At 36.6% G+C, this 22410-nt stretch overlaps 2 protein-coding genes across 5 annotated transcripts; one reads left to right on the forward strand and one right to left on the reverse strand.

Moving 5' to 3' along the window:
* Positions 1-5925: 5925 nt before the first annotated feature.
* Positions 5926-16408, forward strand: LOC131786099 (cryptochrome-1). Its single transcript, XM_059103087.2, has 8 exons — positions 5926-6582; positions 8241-8514; positions 9448-9588; positions 10415-10582; positions 10968-11108; positions 12799-12950; positions 14654-14856; positions 15591-16408. Exons 1-8 carry the CDS (start codon positions 6098-6100, stop codon positions 15683-15685), a joined length of 1659 nt encoding a protein of 552 aa, XP_058959070.1. The 5' UTR covers positions 5926-6097; the 3' UTR covers positions 15686-16408.
* A 1570-nt stretch (positions 16409-17978) lies between these two features.
* On the reverse strand, positions 17979-20440 carry LOC131786115 (cyclin-dependent kinase inhibitor 1-like). Of its 4 annotated transcripts, none has more exons than XM_059103108.2 (3): positions 19880-20440; positions 19403-19528; positions 17979-18669 (listed from the first exon to the last, which is right to left on the reverse strand). In XM_059103108.2, exons 1-2 carry the CDS (start codon positions 20358-20360, stop codon positions 19416-19418), a joined length of 594 nt encoding a protein of 197 aa, XP_058959091.1. In that variant the 5' UTR covers positions 20361-20440; the 3' UTR covers positions 17979-18669; positions 19403-19415. The 4 variants fall into 4 exon arrangements, with proteins under 4 accessions (XP_058959091.1, XP_066017883.1, XP_058959090.1 ...); XM_066161786.1 differs by having other exon boundaries at positions 17979-18674; XM_059103107.2 differs by having other exon boundaries at positions 19398-19528.
* Positions 20441-22410: the final 1970 nt, after the last annotated feature.

The following is a 22410-nucleotide window of genomic DNA, read 5'->3' on the forward strand; positions in this document are numbered from 1 at the left end:
CCACTGCCACAGGGAATCGAGGATGGGGAATGGTTCGGGTCAAGAGAAATAGTTACTGAGTTTTTTTTTTTTTTAATTGAAAAAAAAAAAATCAGATTTCCCTATCTTGAGCTTGCACCAATCATATCACAGCATTTGGATATCTTGCACAAATCACAGTGTTTGGGAATTGTTTTCTTGCAAATGATGTAATGGAATTAGGAGGCTGTGCACAAAGAGTGACATAAACCATAAATTGGGTTCATTTGATGAGTGTAATAGTTTGTGGCCTTCGCGGAGCCTCTTCGATTGAGGTCGAGATTTATAGGGATGTGAAAAGTTTGCATTTAACCTTTTTGTTCATTTTAAGTTCAAATGTATTTTTCCGCTCATTTACTCAAAACTCACCCGCCAAACAACTTACATTCTACCACGTACCATGAAAACAACGTCCAAAGTCCAATTAGAACATACCCAATCATTGCACTACATGAACATTAGGCAATTTTTCATGTGCTTGAGTTGTGTTCCACCGATCCTGAATTCCATTTTCTCTAAGAAGACTTTGCTCCACCACGTGTCATTTCCTGGTAAACAACCTGCATTTAATCACGAATTCTAACCGCATTGCCCAACCCCACTGAAAAAATTCACATGGAATGAGATGCTACTGATATTTAATTATCCACGCGATTCTCCAGCGTTTTGACTTTTTCTGCGAATAAAATTGGTTTTTCGCTACCTTGGACTTAATTCAATCGCGTTACCAACCTGTATTTCGTCACATGTTTCACGCAGAGGGTAAAGTCCAGATAGGCAACAACCAATCAAGGAGCCCTCTTCTAAATATTATCCTTTTTTCTTTTTCAATGTATCTTCACTTGTTCGAGATCGCAATATATCTTTTGTTAGGATCTATTGGAGATACAACAGAGTTTCAGTTGGCTTTTCGTATTAAATAACGTAGAATTATATTTTTGAGGCAACTAACTGTAGACGAAGAACGGTAATAAGGGTAGTCCCTTTCGCAACCGTTATTTGGTGTCGTCGCGCAACGGGTTCTCTCTCCAACGGGGAATAGATGGCACTGTGTGGCGAGGCCAAACAACGGCTGCGAAGGAGACAACAGCAAGTGTGGCACCGATGCATTTTATTTTTGCTTAGAAGTACCGAGACAATAGAGACGACTAACCGAAAAATACCTCTGTGAGTTCAGATAAATTAGGTCTTTTTTCTTTTTCTTAAGGTGAAGTAATGCGATATTTTCGTCCGTTTGAAAGTTATGCTCTTTTCTTGTTACAAAAATGAAAACATTAGGTACACAAAGTGTCCCACCTCAACCCGCCCAGCCGAAAAAATTAACTCTTGCATGCTACGCATGTTTATGTTAGGTAACATACTAATAAACGGCTGCGAACGGGTACAAAGGTGGATCAGGTAAGAGCACTGTACAGAGAAAACTAAGCCATGATTTCTGTATAGCCACATGCTTCATTATGCATAATAGATTGCCTTCGAGTTCACTGCTTTGTTTAAGACTGAGTAGTATGGAGGTTCTTTAGGAATTTTTTTAATAATTTTTCTTTGGAGGCGAGATACTGAATTGGGGAGGAAAGTAGCTTAAAAGAAATATAGTAATTATCTTATCGTTAAATTGCAGATCAGTACCCTGTGATTTCTCCAAAACTCTACACCTCTCTTTCCACTAAATCCTCTCAACTATTCACATCCTGAAGCTTAACATAAAGTATGTCTCTTTTTTCTCATTATCAATAATAATTTTTTAATCATTTCATTTTTTAAGCACAAACCTGTGGACTTTATGAATTAGCCAGCACGATGTACAATGCACTTTGTCTTGTTAAAGGTATTGTTGTTCCCGTGCTTGTCGGAGAATTTTAATCGCGTTAGGCGAGGAACATCCTAAGGACACACAAAGCATTTTGCAACTGGTCTTCGTTACGGCTCTTTCAAGATAATTTAAATTTATCAACTGAGTTTATAAAGTAAATTGGCCTCCGTAAAGATTTTCTAAAGCTGATCTTTTATGAGCGTTAGCCCTTCGTCAGAGTGAATGGCCGTTGCGGTCCATTGGTCTGAGGATACAAGCCGAGTGTTCGTCTCCTGCTTCTCGTCAGGAGTTGACTACAGGTTCCGTATTTCTTTCTGTTTTGCTGCCAGCTATTTTCAAAGTTAGTTTTGCTTTATCTAGCTATATTTGAAATTTGGCTCCTAGATGATTCGACTGAATTACGGCATGCGTGTTCTTGAGTTCTTAGGCACTTGTTGGAGGGGTGACGCCTGTAAAAAGCTCTCGAATATTTGAGCCACTATGACTTGCAATATATCGTTACCGTTCTTTAACCCTTTTTCTCGTTATTATAAATAATTACATATTCACTAGTTCAGTATATTTTCAGGTAGATAGGAATGTAAGAAAGATAGCAGGGGGCAGGGAAAGCTGATATAAAAAAATCTTGGGCCTGAAAGGGGTCAAACACTGAGTTCCCATGATTGCTTTGAATTGCCTCAAGCTATTTTGCGATGGGTCATTTGGTTTTCGTGTCGTATGAATATAGGTAAATCAGCTCGACTCTGAGCCGAATATCCCAGCGAGAGATTTAAAATCATTGAAAACAACTCGAATGGTTAATAAAGTCCGTGCACCTCGGTGGAGAGATGAGGAAGTTGTTTTCAACACTAACCAAAGTTCGGGTCGGTAAAGAAGAAATGGATTTTGAGACTCTGCAATGCACACCTGTTAACTCGTTTTTCGTTTTAGGTCTATGCATCAACTTTATCCACCTAAACTACTTGAAGACTTTTTTCGAACAAGAATTGCATGTTTTTGGACACATCCTATATAAAGACCAAAAGGCCACGCAAACGCAATATAAAGAAAAACGCAAAAAAGTCCCAGAGTTTTCATTTCCACGATGTTGTGTTTGAGTCCGCAATAAACACTTTTTATTTTTACTTCAAATAAGGAAGATATCATCTTTAGTCCAACTGAAGTATCAACTATGCTATCAAGGAAATTAAATTCACTCCCAGTGTCTTTTTGTTCAACCATATTTATAAATGTTCCGAAACAGCTTGTTACTCGAGCTCTTTGATTCTTGAATAATAGAATAGCCTATAATTAGAACTGAATCGAGAACGCAAATTTATTAATTTGTACGAACGCCAAGCTTCTCTTACCTGACTCATTTATCTTTTTTTAAAAGCTCTTTAGAACTATTTATACAAAAATACGATGATTGTACGTAAAACGTGCTTATTGAGAAATCGTGCGTAACCAATTTCCACAACTACCTAAAAATCACTACCACGCGTTTTGTTTTTACTTTCGAAAAACACAGGCCCACTATTCAACCTTATGCTTCCCTCTCGCGATTATAAAGTGCGTAAAACGTGGAGGTGGAAATATGAAAAAGTTTAATCAACGGGTGCATTTACGCATGTAAACGTCCATTTCAACATACGCAATTTTTCAAAAGATGTTCACGGCGTGGGGAAATCCAGCTTAATGTTTGTTTCCAATAAAAGGCAAAGCCCAGACTCTATCATCTAAACCTTCACTTTGCTTCAAAATTCTCTCTTTGTTTGACCTGAATAATCAAAGAGTAATTGATAAATAAGACATTAACTGAACGATGAAGTCTAAACTGTACGCTGCTGGTAAAACTTACGTTTTGATATTCTGGTAATTTCAAAAATCATTTAGCTATCAATCAATCAATCGTTTATTTTAACACGTTTCGGGAATTAAAACCTTTTTTTTTTTTCTCGAGTGTGTGTGTTCTATGGGCCAGTATTATAATTTAGTAACATTGCATTGTTATTATATTGCATTGTAATAATATAAGTTCGTAGTACTGTTGTATTGTAGCATTGTAGTTTTGTAGTACTGTAATCCTGTAAACTTGCAAAATGAAAAGTAAAGAAAAAAATAAAAATAAAAAACAAATTCAGGGCGGTAGATAAAAAATAAAACCACCCTGAAAGAAATAAAGAGGATAATCGTGCTAAAATTAAAAACAAAGGCTATCTCCTGTGATCGTGACTGGGTTTTTTTTATCCAGATTAATAGCAACTTGTTCTAAGTATTTAGCAAAGTTAAATACAATATTTTCTCACGATAACGAAATTTATTCACTAATCTAAGTTGTGATAAAAGGTCATCAGATGAAGAGATAATCAATAAACTTTTATATTTTTGTTGAATAACTTGCGATATAAAATATTTCCACTCAATTTCCCGACAGCTAAATAACCTAGAATGACCTAAATAGAAACTTCTTGCTTGAGATAAATTTCGTCTGTCAACATCTTGCCCCATGGACTCCTGACAACTTGTATAATATCTTCCTTGGCAAAAGTTTTGATTTGTTAATTTTCCAAATGAATCGGAGAAAATGTCAACCTAACAAGACGGAAATTATGAAATATGATGATCGTACGTAAAACGCGCTTATTGAGAAACCGTGCGTAACCAATCTCCACAACTACCTAAAAATTAATACCACGCGTTTTTTTGTTACTTTCGAAAAACGTAGGCTTGCTATTCAACCTTATCCTTCCCTCTCGCGATTGTAAATGCGTATAACGTGGAGGTGGAAATATGAAAATGTTTAGTCAACGGGTGCATTTACGCATGTAAACGTCCATTTCATCTTACGCAATTTTTTCAAAAGATGTTCACGGCGTGGGGAAATCCAGCTTAATGTTTGTTTCCAGTAGAGGGCAAGGCCTATACTCTATCATCCAAACCTTCACTTTGCTTCAAAATTTTCTCTTTGTTTGACCTGGAAAATCAAAGAGTAATTGATAAATAATACATTAACTGAACGATGAAAACTTAAGAAAAAATTCTACCAAGGAAATTACTTTTCCAATCAAGTTTGAACTGCACGCTGCTGGTAAAACTTACGTTTTGATAGTAATTTCAAAATTATTTAGCTATCAATCAATCATTTGTTTTCGTTTATACACGTTTCGAGGAGGAGCTACAATTGTGTAAGAAACACTGAATTAAAGATGAACCAAATCGGATTCAACTTTAACCTTTTAAATTTTTTTTTTGTGACAAAAACGTGCAAAGCGCTTCCACGCACCATTTTGAGATAATCAGAAACTCTACGCGAATATCTTCATATCAATCAATCGACCTTCGTCACAATAAAGTGATTACTAGTAACTGACGTGAGTGGCCTAGGTTAAGTTACACAGAGATCCTTTTTCTAGGTGTATTGAGACATCAGCGACGAGTTTTCTTGGCAGACAGTTATGGTTGACCTTGGTTGATTGTCGATTGTCGAACGTCCAAATCGTTAATGTAATTAAAAAGAAGCGTCAACCGACAAATAACAGAACAATTTCACTTTAGATATAGGAAACAGACTTCACTGATCACTGGGGGAAAGGACGGACGGACCACAGAAAATTTGGGGCATTTACTTGGCGAAAATAAACATTTTCAACCGGCTAACTAAAATTATGAAAGGCTGAAATACATTTGGTCTGGCGCAGCCATCAAATTCGCGTTTTTCAAAATGTACGAGTAAGTCGGAACGCGGAAATGAATTCGTCGAATTCGTGAAACAAAGAGCATTGATTTATTTTGCTAAATTTACAGATTTCGAGCTGTCAGTTTCTAATGATCTAAAACTGAGTAAGAATGGATGATGTATGCATCAATTTCTTCCACTCTTAACAGAGTGGCACAGATTAGGAAGAAAGATCATATTCCTCATACCTATCCTTTGTTCGTGAATGAGCACTCTTTAATTTGCACGCTCTGCTTGCCGCTCTAGTCTCGTTTAAGCAAAAAAGAGAGCACTGGGGACGTGTTTTGATTCACGTGCGTAGTACACGTGCAGGATTCACGTGCAGACGTTATATAATGTAAAAGACGTCGATCAAATTTTTGGCAATGATGCACCAGTGTCGTTTAGAATTTTATGATTAATTCTCGAACTTAGTACTAAGATTGCAACTTCTAAAGTGTAATTATGGGCTAACTCAGCAACTTCCACACAAAATGGCAAGATTACACATGGTAGATCAGCCTCCGTGAAACCAAACTTTTCTGAGAAAGCAGTAACCACTACGTATAATGTCTTATGCGACAGTTCAAAGAAAAGATGTACATGCTGGTAGTGTAGATGGAAGAAGTTCCGCTATAAGTGACAAAGAAAAACACGCAATACACTGGATCAGAAAGGATCTACGCTTGCACGACAATCCTTCTCTTTTGGAAGCAGTGAAAGGAAGCGACACTCTTAGAATTATTTATGTTTTGGACACTAAAGTGGATCAAAACATTGGTATAGGTGCAAACTTATGGAGGTTCTTGTTGCAGTCATTGGAAGATGTCGACGACAGTCTTCGTCAACTTAATTCCCGCCTTTTTGTAGTGCGAGGTCAGCCCGCAGATGTCTTCCCTCGCCTGTTTAGGGAATGGAATACCTCGCTTCTAACATTTGAGGAAGATTCAGAACCATTTGGAAGAGAAAAGGATGCAGCAATTCGACTACTTGCTCAAGAGTCAGGCGTTCAAGTAGCCATTCGTCGGTCTCACACCTTGTATGATCCTCAACTGTAAGTGTTTCTTTTCGATTTCGACTAATGCAAAATCAATCATTAATGTATATCATAGAAGAACCTCATTTCTGGGTGGCCATAGATTAAATTTATTCGTTCAAACAGAATGTTTCTGAGGCTGTCAGTCTGAATCACGTCGTTAACAAATGTCACTGGCATAGATTGTAAGTAATTTCACCTCAATTGAGTGGATGCAAATGGTTTCGTTTTGATCATTTTTTCACAATCTTGTTTTCTTAGGGCATAACTGTAAGTAGAAAATGAAATATAACAGAATTTCAACTAAATAGGGGTTCCAACCACTGCTTTTATACAGTCATGCCAAAACGCAGACTGCAGACCATGCAGACAGTGTAGCATCGCAGGCTTTCTTATATTTAACCCTTTAATCTGGTACAACTATCATTCTCGCTAAAAAGCCTTATTTACAGGAGCTTCCAAAAAATGTATGTATCTATGTTTCATGTTGATAGCAATTTCCTTTTGAAAATGTGGGGTGCAAGTGCTTGGGCACAATGCGGATATAGTTTTGGTGGGGCATCCTTGACATCATCGTCTTTGCGCACGTATCACTAGAGTAATGATTAAACATCGGCTAAGAACATGGTAAAATTTGCACTCAACCCTATGCTACATTATGCATTCAGTTCTTGGATAGAGAAAACAATGACAAAAACAATACATTGCCATTGGGAAAACAGATTTGTTTTACATTAGTACGGGGCTGTGCAGAAATTTTACCAAGGACATAATTTAGGATCCTTTGGACCTTAAATTATGTTGCCACAAGTTAATTTTTTTTTTTTTTTGGGTGGTACAAAGAATGAAACGATCTCTCGGGATGAGATGAATGGGTCATCCAATGACGTTTCTTTCCAAGGTCTAACAAATGGATGCAACGTACATGAGGGGTTGAGTGGCTTTGCTGACCAGTTTGCCTTTTGTTCTTGACCCCTCTCCACTTTGTCTATTAGATTAAGAAACCTTCTTATTTCCTAGTAAAGTTTGATTTTAGCTTGAAACACTTCCTTTACCATAACGTTCTTTGGGTTGTCTTGCGAATATCCTTATAATTATTTGCATGGTCCACACAGCCTATTCCTTACCGTTAAATCAGTGTCACTGTCCAAACAAAGAGCATCTGTAATACAGAAAGGAAGATTTAACACACAAATATGACAATAACTACAATTCATTTGAATACAAAGGCAAATTTAATTAAACCTACCCTTGTCAATCTCTATCTTTTGCTATGTGAGGCTAATTAAATCTCTATATGCTCTTTCAACCTGAGCCTGCAATTTGTCCAAATTGTTGCTAGGTAACATGAGCTCGAAACATCCCTTGGAAAATCATGTCATGGTGTCCAAAAGATGTAACCATTCCAATGTTACCAAAAGAGTAAGAAAAAGATGTACATACCTTGATTATATGCAAATCAGAGTAAGAAAAAGAGATAAAAAAAAAATTGCAGAGTGTGTATTGTCTGTAGTCTGCAGTCTGCATTTTAACATGTGGGAATATTGTCTAGAAGATGATCTTTCTACTATCCAGAGCAGCTAACTGGACCTTGAAAAACCTAGAAATCATGGAATTCATCATGAGGTAACCATTGTTACAAAGTTTTCATAGTGAACATTTTCTGTACTTGTCAGGATCATAAAAAACAATGGTGGAACTCCACCTCTTACGTACAAGAAGTTCCTAGCCATCATAAGCTCATTGGGTCCTCCTGAGCACCCTGTCCCAACACTGGATGTGCATTTATTGGGAAGCTGTTCTACCCCTATCTCTGATGACCATGAAGAAAAGTATGGGGTGCCATCATTAGAAGAGCTAGGTCTGGACATTAGAAAGATTCATGCAGCAGTTTGGCATGGTGGAGAGAAAGAAGCTCTTGTGAGGCTTAACAGACATTTAGAGAGAAAGGTATGCGTGTTATTCAGTATTATCTGTAACTCTTAACGTTATGATTACTGAGGCAAAGGAAGGTTTCTTTTAACAAGAGGTTTACAGTAGGGTCATGCTAATATTTGAATGCATAACAGCTCACTCTATATTAGAAGCGTTTTCTCTTAGTCAGCAATGATGGTGGTCAGATGTTTAAAAGTAATCTTCAACATTTTTCACTGGTGAAAGAACAAGCCTTGCACCACCTTGTTTCCTCAAATCAGTCATAGTACGGTAATTGTCTTCTTAAATGGGGTGGTTGGAAACCCTCTCAGCTTGAATCCTTGGGTCAGCTGCATGCAAAAATTACATGTTACCATTGCTGTTCAATCTTGATTGGAGCTGATTGTGTCTTTTATAGCCCAGTTTATTTTTCTAGAGAAGACCCTCACCTTGTACCTTTTCACAAGGTGGCATCATGTACCCTCCATTACTAAGCTAAATCTGGATGAAGAAAACTTTTTATTTAGTCAACTTGGATAATTAAGATACAAGAATGTCTTTTCTGCCCCACTGAAGATGAAACCAAGCCCACTTTAGCAGCAAATTCTAGTTTAGGTCAATTGGGGCCTGCTGTACCATCAACATACAGCTCTTATAATATCATGTAACCCTTAAACTCCCAGAAGTTACTATCACCTACATTTTCTGTATAATATCCATACATTTTGCAGGAAATAGGTAATAAGAATACCTAGATTTATGAGGTGGAAGTTGTTTTCTTTATCTCACACCAAACTCTCACAACTAATTTGCAAGGAAAATGTGTAGCAGCCAGAGGGGAGAATTAACAGTCAAATCTTTGGAGTTGAAGGGGTGAAGTTTTCAGTTATAGGTTTTGATTGTATTCATGAGAAAAGAGTAGAATTGATTTTAATTGAATAGTGAGGTATTTTACTTTCTTTTCTTAAGGCATGGATAGCAAGTTTTGAAAAGCCTAAAGTCACCCCAAACAGCCTCTTTCCAAGCCCAACAGGAGTGAGTCCTTATCTAAGATTTGGATGTTTGTCACCGAGGTTGTTCTATCACAGACTTACAGAACTTTATAGAAAGGTTAGTTGATCCATTTATATCGCTAGGACTAATTTAAGCTTCAAAGCCAATAAAATAATTTATAAAATCCTAACCATAGGGGCCACCCCACTGTTCAAGCTGGAGAAAGTTTTTTGTCTACTATGCCTTCCTCATAGGAAGGCCATTGGTACTATGTCACAGTTTGGTGCAAGTTTGCTGGTAAACCTTCCCTCAGCCCCCCTTCCCTAGATTTTTAGAAATGGTAGACTGTTGTGAGACACTTGTAACTGTCTTGTGATTTTCTCTGGTTCAGCCTCCACATTGGCCATCATTGAACAAATTTTGTTGTTATTTTTTTTTTCTGAATCCATGTTCAGTTTTGTCAGGTGTAGTTCAATGTTTTCTCAGTGTCTCACATCTGGATTTTGACGCTGATATTGATTTGGACCTAAAAGCAATGATATCAAATGTTCTGCATTCTACACTCTTCATATCTAACATATCCTTTGAAGAATGATGTAAAATGAAAGGCGAAAATAAAGGGGGGGAAAAAGACAAAAAAAAGCGGATGCTGCCAGGGCTGGGACCTTTGACCTTCAGATTTGTATTCATTGTGCAGAGCATGTGAAGCGGTGAAGTTTTGTATCCATCAGAATTTATTTGATTATTATTTATACTTGTGCTATTGATCTCCTGCCCAGTGCTACCTACTTGTAAATTGACCAGTCTACAAACTCTGTTCTAATCAGGTCCTGCTTTTGTCACAAATTTTGGCATCAACAAGAGCTTTTCATTAACTCCTCTGCATTTTACACTGCCTTTCATTTGATTCGAGGCTTTTACCAACATTTTTTTCCTTTTTCAGGTTAAGAGCAGTGATCCTCCTATTTCCTTGTATGGGCAGCTACTGTGGCGAGAATTCTTTTTCACTGTGGCTGCAAACAATCCACATTTTGACAGAATGACAACAAATCCCATGTGTTTACAAATACCATGGAAAAGGAACCCAGAAAACCTGGCAAAATGGGAAGAGGTATATGCACTTTACAGTCTCCGAAGGAAAAACATATTAAGTTGAAATATTTATCTGAGATGCTTGGAAAATAATTTAATTCCAAAATTTAGCAAAAGAAATGTCTTTGCTTGAAAGTGAGGTGAGATATTTTTAATTGCAAACTCAGAAAACTCTTCCACAGCAGTTAGTGAAAAGAAGATTCTGACAGAAAGCAAGGTGTGCTACATAACTCCACTGCAGCCTTCATCAAGCCTTTTTACATTCCTTTACCTATATTTTGTATTTTGTTAAGCCATTAATTTAACATAAGAGAATGTGTATGGTTAAAATAATAAAAATTTGGGACAACAAACCAAGCATAAAATTTGCACTAAGTGTATTTTTCTTGAATGTTTGTACTCAGGGAAGGACAGGCTTCCCTTGGATTGATGCCATCATGATACAACTGCAACAGGAAGGATGGATACATCACTTAGCAAGGCATGCTGTTGGTTGCTTCCTGACAAGAGGAAACCTTTGGATCAGCTGGGAGGAGGGCATGAAGGTAATCAAGTTCTTTGAGGAAATCTTTTAACAATCAAAGTAATTTCTAGAGCACATTAGACATGCAATTTGCTCTTAAGATCTATTTCTAATTCTCCTTACTACCTATTATACAATTCTTATGATGTGAGTGTGGAGAATATAATAATGGATCAAATAATGATATGAAAATTGAAATTTTTTCAATTTCCCTTACTTGCCTGTCTGATATTGTGTAGTAAGGAGAAATTGTGACCAAGAAGGCAAAACAGACACTAAAAGTTATCCATTTGAATGGGTAAACCATTCGTCATCCATTCAAATGCCCAAAAAAAAATTCCCTTCAAAGTGTTCAACAAACTGTTTGAATGGTTTGCATATCCAGTGTTCTCCTTTTTAGGCAGTAACCGGTAACATTTACTGCCTGTAGTATCTCTTATTATCATTTAAAATTGCTTGGAATTCTTGAAAATTCAACAGGTAGAAGGATCCCTGTACTGGTTTGAAAATTTATTTTACCTGTCATGCTTGAAATAAGGGAGAACACTGTATATCCGTTCAAAATACATAAGGATCCATTTGAAGTATTGCAACATCTGTTTGAACGGTTTTTGCATCCGTTCGCCAACTAGAAGTGTCTTTCCCATTTGAACGGTTTGACATCTGCTCTGTTCATCCCTTTGAAAGGTGAAAATTGAACTCGTCGTTTCTCTACAGATATTCAGTACAGCGGTTGAAACATTGCAATCCACATCTAGGTGACTAAACAATTAACTCAGCTGTCATTTTAAACCATGATGACAAACACCATTCATGAGATATTCAGTAGTTTTCAGACAATAACTAAAAACGTTATTTCGATGAGGAATTGAAATAGTCTTTATTTTCAATTGTGAGAATAATGGCCTTGAAATTGAAAACAATGTGTGAAATGAAAACAATACACAGTAACATCGCTCGTTCCTTGATCAAGCCATACACTTGGAATGGTTTTGAAAAGCATTAAAGCAATTTATTCATCTGTTTGATTGGTAAACCAATCATTCAACCAGTGGTAAGGATTAATAATCTGTTTATCCATTTTACTCATCCATTTGAACAGCTAAGCAAACCGTTTGAACGGTTAATCAAACCATTCAAATAATTTATTCACCCATTTGAACAGTTTGCCCTTCTGTTTGAAATTTTTACTCATCTGTTTGAAAGGCTGACCAAACCATTCAAATAATTTATTCACCTGTTCAAATGGTTAGGCAAACCATCTAAATGCTTCAAGGACTGTTCATGAAACGTTTGTCATCCATGCATTTTTGCTGTTCGAACAGTTTTCCATAGTGTCTGTTTTGGTTTTCAGGGTCACAATTATGTCTTAGTCAATCATGGGTATTAAATGTGTAATAATGTTAATTCAAACAAGGGTTGTGAAAAAGCAGAATAAAAAATGAAACTTTGTGATGGCACATGTGCCAGCTTCTCAACCTATCAGATTCAAAACTTAAATGAATCCCTATTTTGTAACTCTTGTTTTCCTGTAGTTGAAGCAGTTAACATGACATTCAAGGTTTACTTTCCCTAAGTTGTAAATTTCCTACTATCTGATGTTTACTTTTATTCTGAGGGGTATAAACTAGGATAATATTCAATATCACCCCTTGTACAAACTTGAAAATTGACAATAATTTTGATCATGGATTTCAACTTTTTGAATGAAGGTATTTGAGAGGTGGCTTCTTGATGCAGAATGGAGTTTAAATGCTGGTAACTGGATGTGGCTGTCATGCAGTGCCTTTTTCCAACAGTTCTTCAACTGCATATGTCCCGTTGGATTTGGAAGGAAACTTGATCCTAATGGAGATTTTGTCAGGCTAGTAATAACCAGTAATGACTAAAGTATGATTTGGAAATTATCTATTTTGAATCTAATTTTTCAGAAAGGGAAGAGAAACTATATATTATAGTCTACAATGTTACTGTAGTTGTTAATGAATGCCTTATCATTGCTATGTATCCTTGGTTTGCATGTGATGTCATAAAAATCCAAAATACAGAATAACAAGCTAGGGCTATTACAGTTCTACCTCTGAAAGACAAAAGATCTCCTAAACGTCTTGGTAAAGTTTCAGTGTGGTGGGGTCCATTTTGAAAATAGAACCATTTCTAATTTCCTAATGTTTTGACACTCAACATCTAAATAGTGGCCTGGAAAGCTGATACCTATGTAAAATGTAATTTTGTCATGTGACGTTTTGTTCGCTGAGCATCAGAAACTTGTGGAAGGGCAGACATGTAACTTGGGCGAATTGTTTATCTATCAGTCGGCTACAATAGCTCACTGTCTTGGCATCAGGCATTCAATAGTTTTGATTTAAGATTCTGATTGTGTGATGGTGCAAAGCAAGGATTCATTAATTTGATATAGTATTGTGTTATTTTTTGGTAATGTGGTTGTTGGTGAAAATTTGTTTTGTTGGAAAATGATTTAAAACAGTTTAAGTTTCATTTTTTTCTTTTCAATTCACATCATTTAAAGAACAGAGAGAACAGAAAGAAAACTGATTCCTTAAACTGCTTTGAAGAATTTAAAATCAAAACTTAAATTTGAACCACAACTATTAGCAGCTTTGTGTACTCTTAAATTATATTGCCCCCCTTCAAGTTTGAAATTCCTTACCAAAAATTGCCTTGATCAGACAGTCTTGTCTGTTACAATTTTGTGCTTCCAATCTCAGCTCAGACTTTCAATTTTTCTCTGACTCAAGTTGTCATATTTTTAATGGACTCATACAGGTATGTCTGTTTTTCTGATTGCTTGTTTCTTTACTTTAATTCAGAAGACATGATTACCACTCTAACCAATCAATTTTCATTTTATGACAACTTGATTTTCAAATTTACATCCACAATCACAATTTACTTCTTTGTTTCACAATCCTTAAGCTTCAAATTTTTAAGGTTCCAACAATATGCTGTTGTAAAAAAGTAGTGGTTATGATAACTGTAAGAATTAATTATTATAGAGTGCTTTTCAATTGAGTGTCCTTAAAACTAAAACCAAATTAATTGCAAGGGCCAATCAGGGGGAAGAAAATACCTTAAAGAGCCAATGAGAACTGAAAGGAAAATCAGTCAAACTACCTTAAAAGCACAAGAAAACACAAGTGATTAAGGCATGATCTGTTGTGAGTTTGCATCTGATTGGGTGAGAGGGTGATGCAAGTTTTCAACACCAATTTCAGAGCATAGTAAAGCAAAACCATGGTAACCATAGGATTGGTCTGACAATTAATTGAAAATAGCTCTAATTTTGATATTGTTATAAATGATAGTGATTGTCATTGCTGATCTGATATTACACTGTTTACTTTGGATAAATTGAATGCTTATGGAACTGGGCCCAGTTGTTCGAAGGGTGGATAACACTATCTGACAGATAACCTGCTATCCAGCTGTTAACAAAACACACTGCGCTATCCACAGGATAGCCATTTATCCAGTGGATACCACAAACTGCTGTTCAAACAACTTGGGCTTGTTCTAAAGAGCACTATTTTATGACTCTTTTTCCAGAAAATACCTTCCAGTCCTGAGAGGGTTCCCGGCAAAATACATCCATGCCCCATGGACAGCACCAGAGAGTGTACAGAAGGCAGCAAGATGCATCATTGGTGTGGACTACCCTTATCCAATGGTAGACCACTCCAAAGTAAGCTGTGCTAATCTGGAAAAGCTGAGAAACATCTTTAAAGCACTCTTGTGTTATAAGGATTCAAGTAAGTCCCTTAATTTTACTTACATATTCCTATTTAGAGGTGTTGATGATGGAATCAATGATTTACCAAGATGCAAAGATCCGTACTTAAAATGTGACAATGAGACTGTTCAATTTTTGCAACACAATTCATCATCAGAACCAAATTCTTAACCCTTAAACCCCCAAGAGTGACTAGCATCTAATTTTTCCTTACAATACCACCACTGAATCACACATTTATGTCATGAGAATAAGGGAAATGAACACCAACTAAACAAACTCTTGATTATTTGATGGGTTCTCCTTGTCAGTACCTTAGTAAATGTACAGAGAACAGGATGGAGAATATGTCTTGAATACTTATGTTAGGGTGCAAAGGGTTAAACAGAAAGGCCTGGTATGCACAGACTTTCCATGCTCACAGAGATAGCTCTGAGCTTCACTGGATCAGCTGCCTTTTGACTGGCACCCCTGGCTGTAATAGTAAATCTGAGACTTTGAAAGCTTATGAAATTGAAAATGGAGATTTCAAGGTTGCAATAAATTCACTATGTAAACAAGATTTTTAAACTTGAGGCTGATTCACATTTTCTTTGCCTGGCAGACTTGCTGATATTATTTAGGGGGGTTGGCCAGCATGAGAGCACAAGGTCACAATTATTCCTTCATAGAGCTTTGCCTAGAATGTTCTCCAAATAAGCTTTTTTTCCTCATCTCTTGTTTACTAAAATGCTTCATCCTCATTCCTAACAGCTGCTGTATCTTCAGAGAAGCAAGATAATCTACATGGGCAACAGGAAAAATTAAAACAGCAAATGTTTCTCCTGGAAGACAAAGAAAATGAATAATGATGCCACATGGATAACTAGCTTTCATCTCATAAGTGAAATGAAATAAGTGTAGAGGGATTCATATTGTGAGTGGCACATAGTTAATATATCAGTGTGTCACTTCTTAAAGACATTTCAGTGGCAAAAAAGGAGTGCCGTTAAAGGATTTTATAGTCTTTGCAAGGCATTAGAGACAAAAAATGTAGAAAATAATTTCTTTACCAAGGATACTAAAGGATTATTGGAACTTAAATAAGCTCAGCTATGTTTTGAGCAATATGGAAATGTTGACCTAATGCATTGAACAGATGCTTGGAAAAAGTTCAGCTTTCTGCAAGAATTTATCTCTGCATCTAGTAGATTTTGATCAATGTTAGCTAAGTCTTCACTTATTATTTTTATTAATTTTTTTTTAAATTTAAAACCAACATTTGTTTCACAATTAATGGAGCAACGTGTAGTACATATCCACACCTTATTTATCATCAACATCTGTTCCTTTTTCCTACACAAAAGCACTGAAATTGAACATTTCTCAAACAAGAGACTCACATGAGGGATAGCAATGATTGGATATGAGTATTGTAATTTTTGATCAATTCCATTGTCACTCCAAGCTGGTACTCATAATTTTGTAGTTTAATACTCATAAGGTAATTGCCTGTTGCATCATAACGTCTTCAAGATGAGAATCAATTGTTTTGCTCATTTCACAGCTATTAAAATCATTTGTTGAACATTTGTAGGTCTGCAATTTATGATCCTCATTAGTTACATGCACACACCTCTTATTGATTTATTGTGCCCTAACAAAATGGGGACATTATTAAGTATATATAAACCCCTTCAGGTGCCTAGTATTTCAGCTGATAATATCCGTCGCTGAGGTATTCTCAGAAAAATGAGTGTTTGGTAACGAAGTGAAGTTTTGAAGGAATACAAAAAATTCAAAGCACAGTCTGTTAGCCAAGGACATTATCAGCAAACATATCAGTAAGCCAAAAGGATGTTTATTTATTTTAAAACCAACCTCTTAAAATCTATATTAATAGGACTCTTTTGTGCATGTCAGAGCAGAATTTGAGATTGCTTTTTTATGTCACAGCCAGTGGGCTCTACCAAACTAGTTCATTTTTCTTCCATTTGAAGTAGCGAAGATGAAAAAGTGAAACTCTTAAGCTGGCCTTTTTTCTGCTGGCTTTGTTTCTTTTCAATGAAAATAATCAATGGACAAATGTGGAGTTGTGCAAAAATTGAACTGAGTTATTTAAGCAAAAACTCCAGCTTGTGAAGATGGTGGGAGACTTGCAAGAGAAGCTTCTCAACCCCATTCCTTCCTCGACTTTATTTCTGGATTAGCATGAGGCAGAGGGTTGGCGATGCTTTACACTCTGGGATTTAGGTACGTCAAAGGATTAAATGGTATTAATTTTCCTTGATGTCCAGAACAATAGTGTCTTTTCCTCTGAGCATAGTATGATCCAGGACATTGAATAATGGCAGTGCTGGATTTTTCTAAACAATACCTAGCTGATTACGAAAAAAATCAAGTCTTAAAATTTGGTTTTATGTTTTCCTGATAGTCAAGAGAAAGCCCGACAAGTGCTTACCCCGCAGACATTTTATTTTTCTCTCCTGGATCAATGTTAACCACTGTAGTCCCAACTAACTCCAGGGCTGGAGGCTCAAAACCTAAACACCCTAACCCCTGACCTCCTCAAATCCTGGGTAAAACGTGTCAATGAGAGTGACGTCAAGCTTAGAGGCTGTTAGCATTTTGAGCCTTGTTCTTTCCAAAGAAGCAACATTTATGCAGTGGTGTTGGGTGGGGTAGAGATCTGTACTGCTTACTGCATTGGCTGACATTGATTTCCTTAGCATAAAAAATTCCTATTATTGTATGTACCCCCTCCCAGATAGAATTTCAAATCTTACCTTGCTTTGCCTTTCTGTATGTCACGTGCTAACTTTTGGCTTAATCATGAGCCACATATAAATCCTTCTCCACCCCCAGATTGAGTTTAACCCTTTCACACTCAGGAGTAACTGAAATGAATTTTGATTTACAAAGTGATAACTATATATTAATGTGGAAAGTGATTAGAAGAAAGAAAATTATCAGGTAGTTGCTTTATTCAACATCAAATCAAACTCTCAGCACTAATATTAAGGGAGATGTGTGGAAAACAGTGCATAGAATTTAAACTTTACATAAGGGGAGTGAAAAGTTGGGGAAATGTTTTAAGTTGAATTGTAGAGCTCTCTTCCCTCCTCACTGAGTAATGATTTGACATTATGACATTGAATAACCTTGGTTTAAGTTGCTTTTATTAATAAAGATTCCAATTCTTCAGATTTCTTCAATTAAGTTATAATTTACAGAGGCAATGTTTGTTTTTTTAGACAAATATTTTAAGCCTTTGAACATGAATTTACATCATAACAGACTGGAAACCACCAGGACATTTAACTCTGATCTGTGAGAATGTACAAAGGATAATTACAAAAGTTACCCCAGAAAGGGTACAAAGTCAAGAAGAAAGCTGACACTGATACAAGCTTTTCCTTAGGAATGACAGCAACAAAACTCTATGAAACTACATCTTGAAAGAATTGTTATGGATTCAACAGAACTTATAGCAAATTGAATGGGATTAACACTATTGCACCATGCATGTTCACCCTAGAGTCATCTTTTCCTCTGATGACATACATTTCCCTTGAAGAAAAACTTATCAATATGATAAAATATCCTTCACTGAGTGAATTACATTAGTAATAGAACAATTTAAGCCTTTGTGGCTGTTTTGTAGCTTTTCTATTCCTTGTTTCCCAGTTGGAACACTTATATCTGCATTATTTACATTTTTTTTAGACTTAGATTCTCTAATCATTCCTGTTTGCTAGACAATCAAACTTCATTCCATCAGCCAGTCCACTGACTTGTCTCGACAATGAAATGGAATTGGAATGGTGTTGCTTGTGCCATAATTTCATTGGAACTGCGCTAAAAAAATAATAAAAATATGTGATCACAGGTTTTTCAGAACTGCTGTTTTTGTGATATCATATTCCGTGAGTACGATATTGTCACATAGCTACCTTTTGTCTTCAAGGGAACACGCCCCATATTCCTCGGATACAATATAAGCCCCAAGATTACCGAAATTTTATCGATAGAACATCGAAATGTTGCCAAAAGTACTCGAACATTACAAACGTAAGAACTCAATTACTTTAAAGTAAATACAACATCATTACCAAAAAGTGAAATAGCTGTAATTTTTTTTGGCGATGTAGAGTCAATTTAGAAAGAGAAGAGAAACACGTATTAAAATCTAGAATGGAATGTACTCATAAAACATTCCATTACAGAAATGAACGCGTTCACTTTAAATAAAATTCAACTGGCGACACGTGCCTCTAACTAGTTTGAGACCGTTGGGTAAACAGTTCTTTTTCAACGAGGTCGGTGATCAGTAATCCAATGAGTTTTTTTGACAGAAGACAAACAAATGAGCATTCGGTGACAACTGTTCACTGTGGGGACATCCTTAGGGAATAATTGATACACCAGGATAATGAAAACATCACCAATAAACCTCTTAAGACAACGTAAGATTTAGATTTTGCTCTGTTTGTCACGAAAGGAAATTCACGGATGAATTACAGTACAACTGCTGTGTTACACAACCCGTTATATCGATTTAGTGCTTATAAAACTACTGACCTTACTTGAAACGCCTAGTTATTGTTTGCGAACGAACAAGTCTATACTTGTTTGTTTCGGGATTGATCTTCGTTTAGTGCTTCGTGGTCCCTTTTCACTCGTTCTTTGTCTTTTGGCTGATCGCAGAAAATCTGAAAGGAGAGATTACAAAGGATTTATAAGAACCAATGCAAATCGATACCAAGGGCCTGGTTTATTGTCGCATTTGACCCAGTTGACAAAAGACTATTATCATTACTACATCTAATAACCGTAGATTGGTCACATATGAACGAACGAAATGACAGTTATTTCTCACGGAATGAACAAAATTCAGTGGAATCTTGAAAAGGAAAGTTGCAAACAGATCTAGTGCTCAGCTGAAACACGATCATCTCGTGCTAAACATGTCACGTCGACGATCATAAGAGAGTTAGTTCAACGAGCCAAAGAGAAGAGTTAAATATCAACAATACATTACACAGAAATATTTCTTGACTCACCCGTTATTTTTCCTGTAGATTTAGTCTTCCTGATTTGCCTCAGGCGAGATTGTGGGTGACTTTTGCCGTTCATCGATACAGTCTCTTGTGTAGAGCTCGAGCCATCTGATGTCGACGTGCCTAAGCTTGTCGTAGTAGTAGGTGTAGTAGTAAGTTCCGTTGAAGCGCGACTGAATCGTTCCGGTGTTTCCATTTCACTGACTTGGTCAGTAAAACGTGAAACTGTTCTATCTCCATTCACTTTAGGAAATAGTCTCTCCCAGACGTACTTTCCTACTAAAGGAACACCATTTTCAAAATCGAAATTCCACGTCTGATTGTTGTCCACGCCAAGTTTCTCCTTCTCGCGGAGTAAATCTGCTCGCAATTGTACGTGGTCAACAGGCCCAAAGAGCTGTCTGCAAACTGAACGGCTGGGAGTGATGTCTGGTCTCACTCTTCGAGGACACTGTGGTTGAAAAATTGCTTTAGTGGCAGTCATATCTGTTACCCTGTATTCTAACGTTTATCTATCGAACGACTTCCTCGAGCACCTCTGACAGTCTCGTACTACGAAATACGCAACAAGAATAAATAGCCGTGAGTAATGTTACACTTCACCTTATTGGTCGATGGTTTGTTTCTATGACTACAACTTATTGTTACTCCGTTTTGGCGCGAGAAATTCTTTCACAAGCTAGTCGAGGAAACAATAGATATTTAAATGATATTACAAACAACTTCCTATTGTCCTTTCGTTGTCTTTTTCTTAAGTGAAAACGAGAGAGCGAAAAGTCTTTTCAAAGAATTAAACCAAGTTTTGAAACTTCTCAAAAGTGATGGTACTAGGCACGAGAATCGTGTTGACATAATTTTGAGAACTTTCGTCGTCAGCAACGGAGAGGCATAAATATCGTCTTCTTAAGCGCTCAAATTTATCAGTAAAATTTTATGCTCTGAGTCACATCCTCGGTTGAAATAGACGTACAAAGACATGATTTAAAGTTGTAGACTGCAGATGTTATCAATCAAACCGACACGTGTGTATTAACATTTCAATAGACCTTTGAGCAATTTGCCACCATTCGCATTACCACCACAACTTGTAACATTCCAGCCATCGGCAACATAGCCACAAGATTCAAATAATCCAACTAAACAACGAATTAGAAAGCTTTTGGATGCCACTTTTCCTCTCTAGATCGTTAAAATCAGTTTATGGTCGCTAAATCTTGTATGATGAGCACTGTTTGTTTCTTTTTTTGGAATAAATTGCATTTTTCTTCAATGTAAACTTTTGTCCGTTAAGTTCTTTGTTTCTAACTGGCTGCACGTGGCGTTAGGCTTACAAGAATTGCGGGCTAAACAAACGAGTTCGTAACTTCATAAAGATTCATTTCCCAAAGCAATCAAACACATGCCATATCCTTAATTAAGAAAATAGTTCCTATTTAGTGTAACTGCATGAGACAGCATAAGAAAATGGTGGTTAACTTTTGACAAAATGTTACTCCGTGTCGCGGCTTCCAGTTCAGGTATGGGTTGCATTTCCAACTCGAAAGGTTAGCGATCGTTTCCCCAAAAAAAACTGACATTTCTTTAATAAAATACCAAAAAGTTAGCTTTTGTTTGTTCCAAACCAAAATCAGTCGTGTTTAATGAAAAGGAAGATATGAAAGAATTAAAACAATGACTACAGCCAGCTTTTTCAGTTATCCGCTTCATAGGAGCGGCGTGTTGGAGCAGATCTTTTAAAAAATGTGTTTAGTTCACTTTTTAAGTGGTTCACAGGTGCAACTTTCCTGTTTCTAGAAAAAGCGGAGTACATCTTTGAGTAGTTGCCCCGTGGAGAGGAATAACTTTTAGTTTTTGTTAGCCTAATGAACTAGCCTAGAGATTGAAACTGTACCAGCTAGACAACGACTATCACCCCCGTTTTTGAATCCTGGGAAAAATCACGTCAAAAAATTTGCACTGATCGCGCGATTCTACTGGGTCTGGTGAGGGGAAAAAATATTGTTGAAATTTGGTTGAAATTAAATGGCGAGCTTAAAAAAGCAATCAGAGCGACGAACAATACAGACACGTGCGACGTTAATTATAAGGTATAAGAGGTTATATGTAATTATTTGCAGTACTTTGTGTTACGGATGAATAGCTGTCGTTTGCTGCCCATGAGAAGTAGTATGTCAGTTAAACAAAAGTAACATGTCAGAGCCATGAAATATAACCTGTCAGGATGATTACGTTTTGGGATAAAAAAAGATTATGGCATATGGAGGATCCCAAGTGATGTATTTCGGCATCAAATCAATGCAGTTTCAAAGAGAACTAGACAAATTAAACTAAGTGTCATCGGCAAATGCTCTAGGTGTTGCTCAGATATGTTAATCATTTTTTCATAAGCGCGGGATAAAAAAAAGACTCTTACTACCCCACGAGGAATTGCCAAGATCAAGAATTACCCAAGACCTTCGGATGTCGATTTCAATAGCATAACCTCTTCATAGTAGATGTTGGGTCTAAAATGTAAGACAAACAATCAATCTTTC

This window comes from Pocillopora verrucosa, chromosome 1 (genome assembly GCF_036669915.1).
Source record: "Pocillopora verrucosa isolate sample1 chromosome 1, ASM3666991v2, whole genome shotgun sequence".
NCBI classification, from domain to species: Eukaryota; Metazoa; Cnidaria; class Anthozoa; order Scleractinia; family Pocilloporidae; genus Pocillopora; species Pocillopora verrucosa.

Bases quoted from the DNA above. Each gene is read 5' to 3' on its own strand.
- LOC131786099 (XM_059103087.2), top strand. From the start codon at position 6,098: ATGTCTTATGCGACAGTTCAAAGAAAAGATGTACATGCTGGTAGTGTA. The intron at 10,583-10,967 runs GTATATGCACTT...GTTTGTACTCAG, and splicing joins ACCTGGCAAAATGGGAAGAG to GGAAGGACAGGCTTCCCTTG. The intron at 14,857-15,590 runs GTAAGTCCCTTA...CATTCCTAACAG, and splicing joins CTTGTGTTATAAGGATTCAA to CTGCTGTATCTTCAGAGAAG.
- LOC131786115 (XM_059103108.2), bottom strand. From the start codon at position 20,360: ATGACTGCCACTAAAGCAATTTTTCAACCACAGTGTCCTCGAAGAGTG. The intron at 19,529-19,879 runs GTGAGTCAAGAA...CTCTCCTTTCAG, and splicing joins ATCTACAGGAAAAATAACGG to ATTTTCTGCGATCAGCCAAA.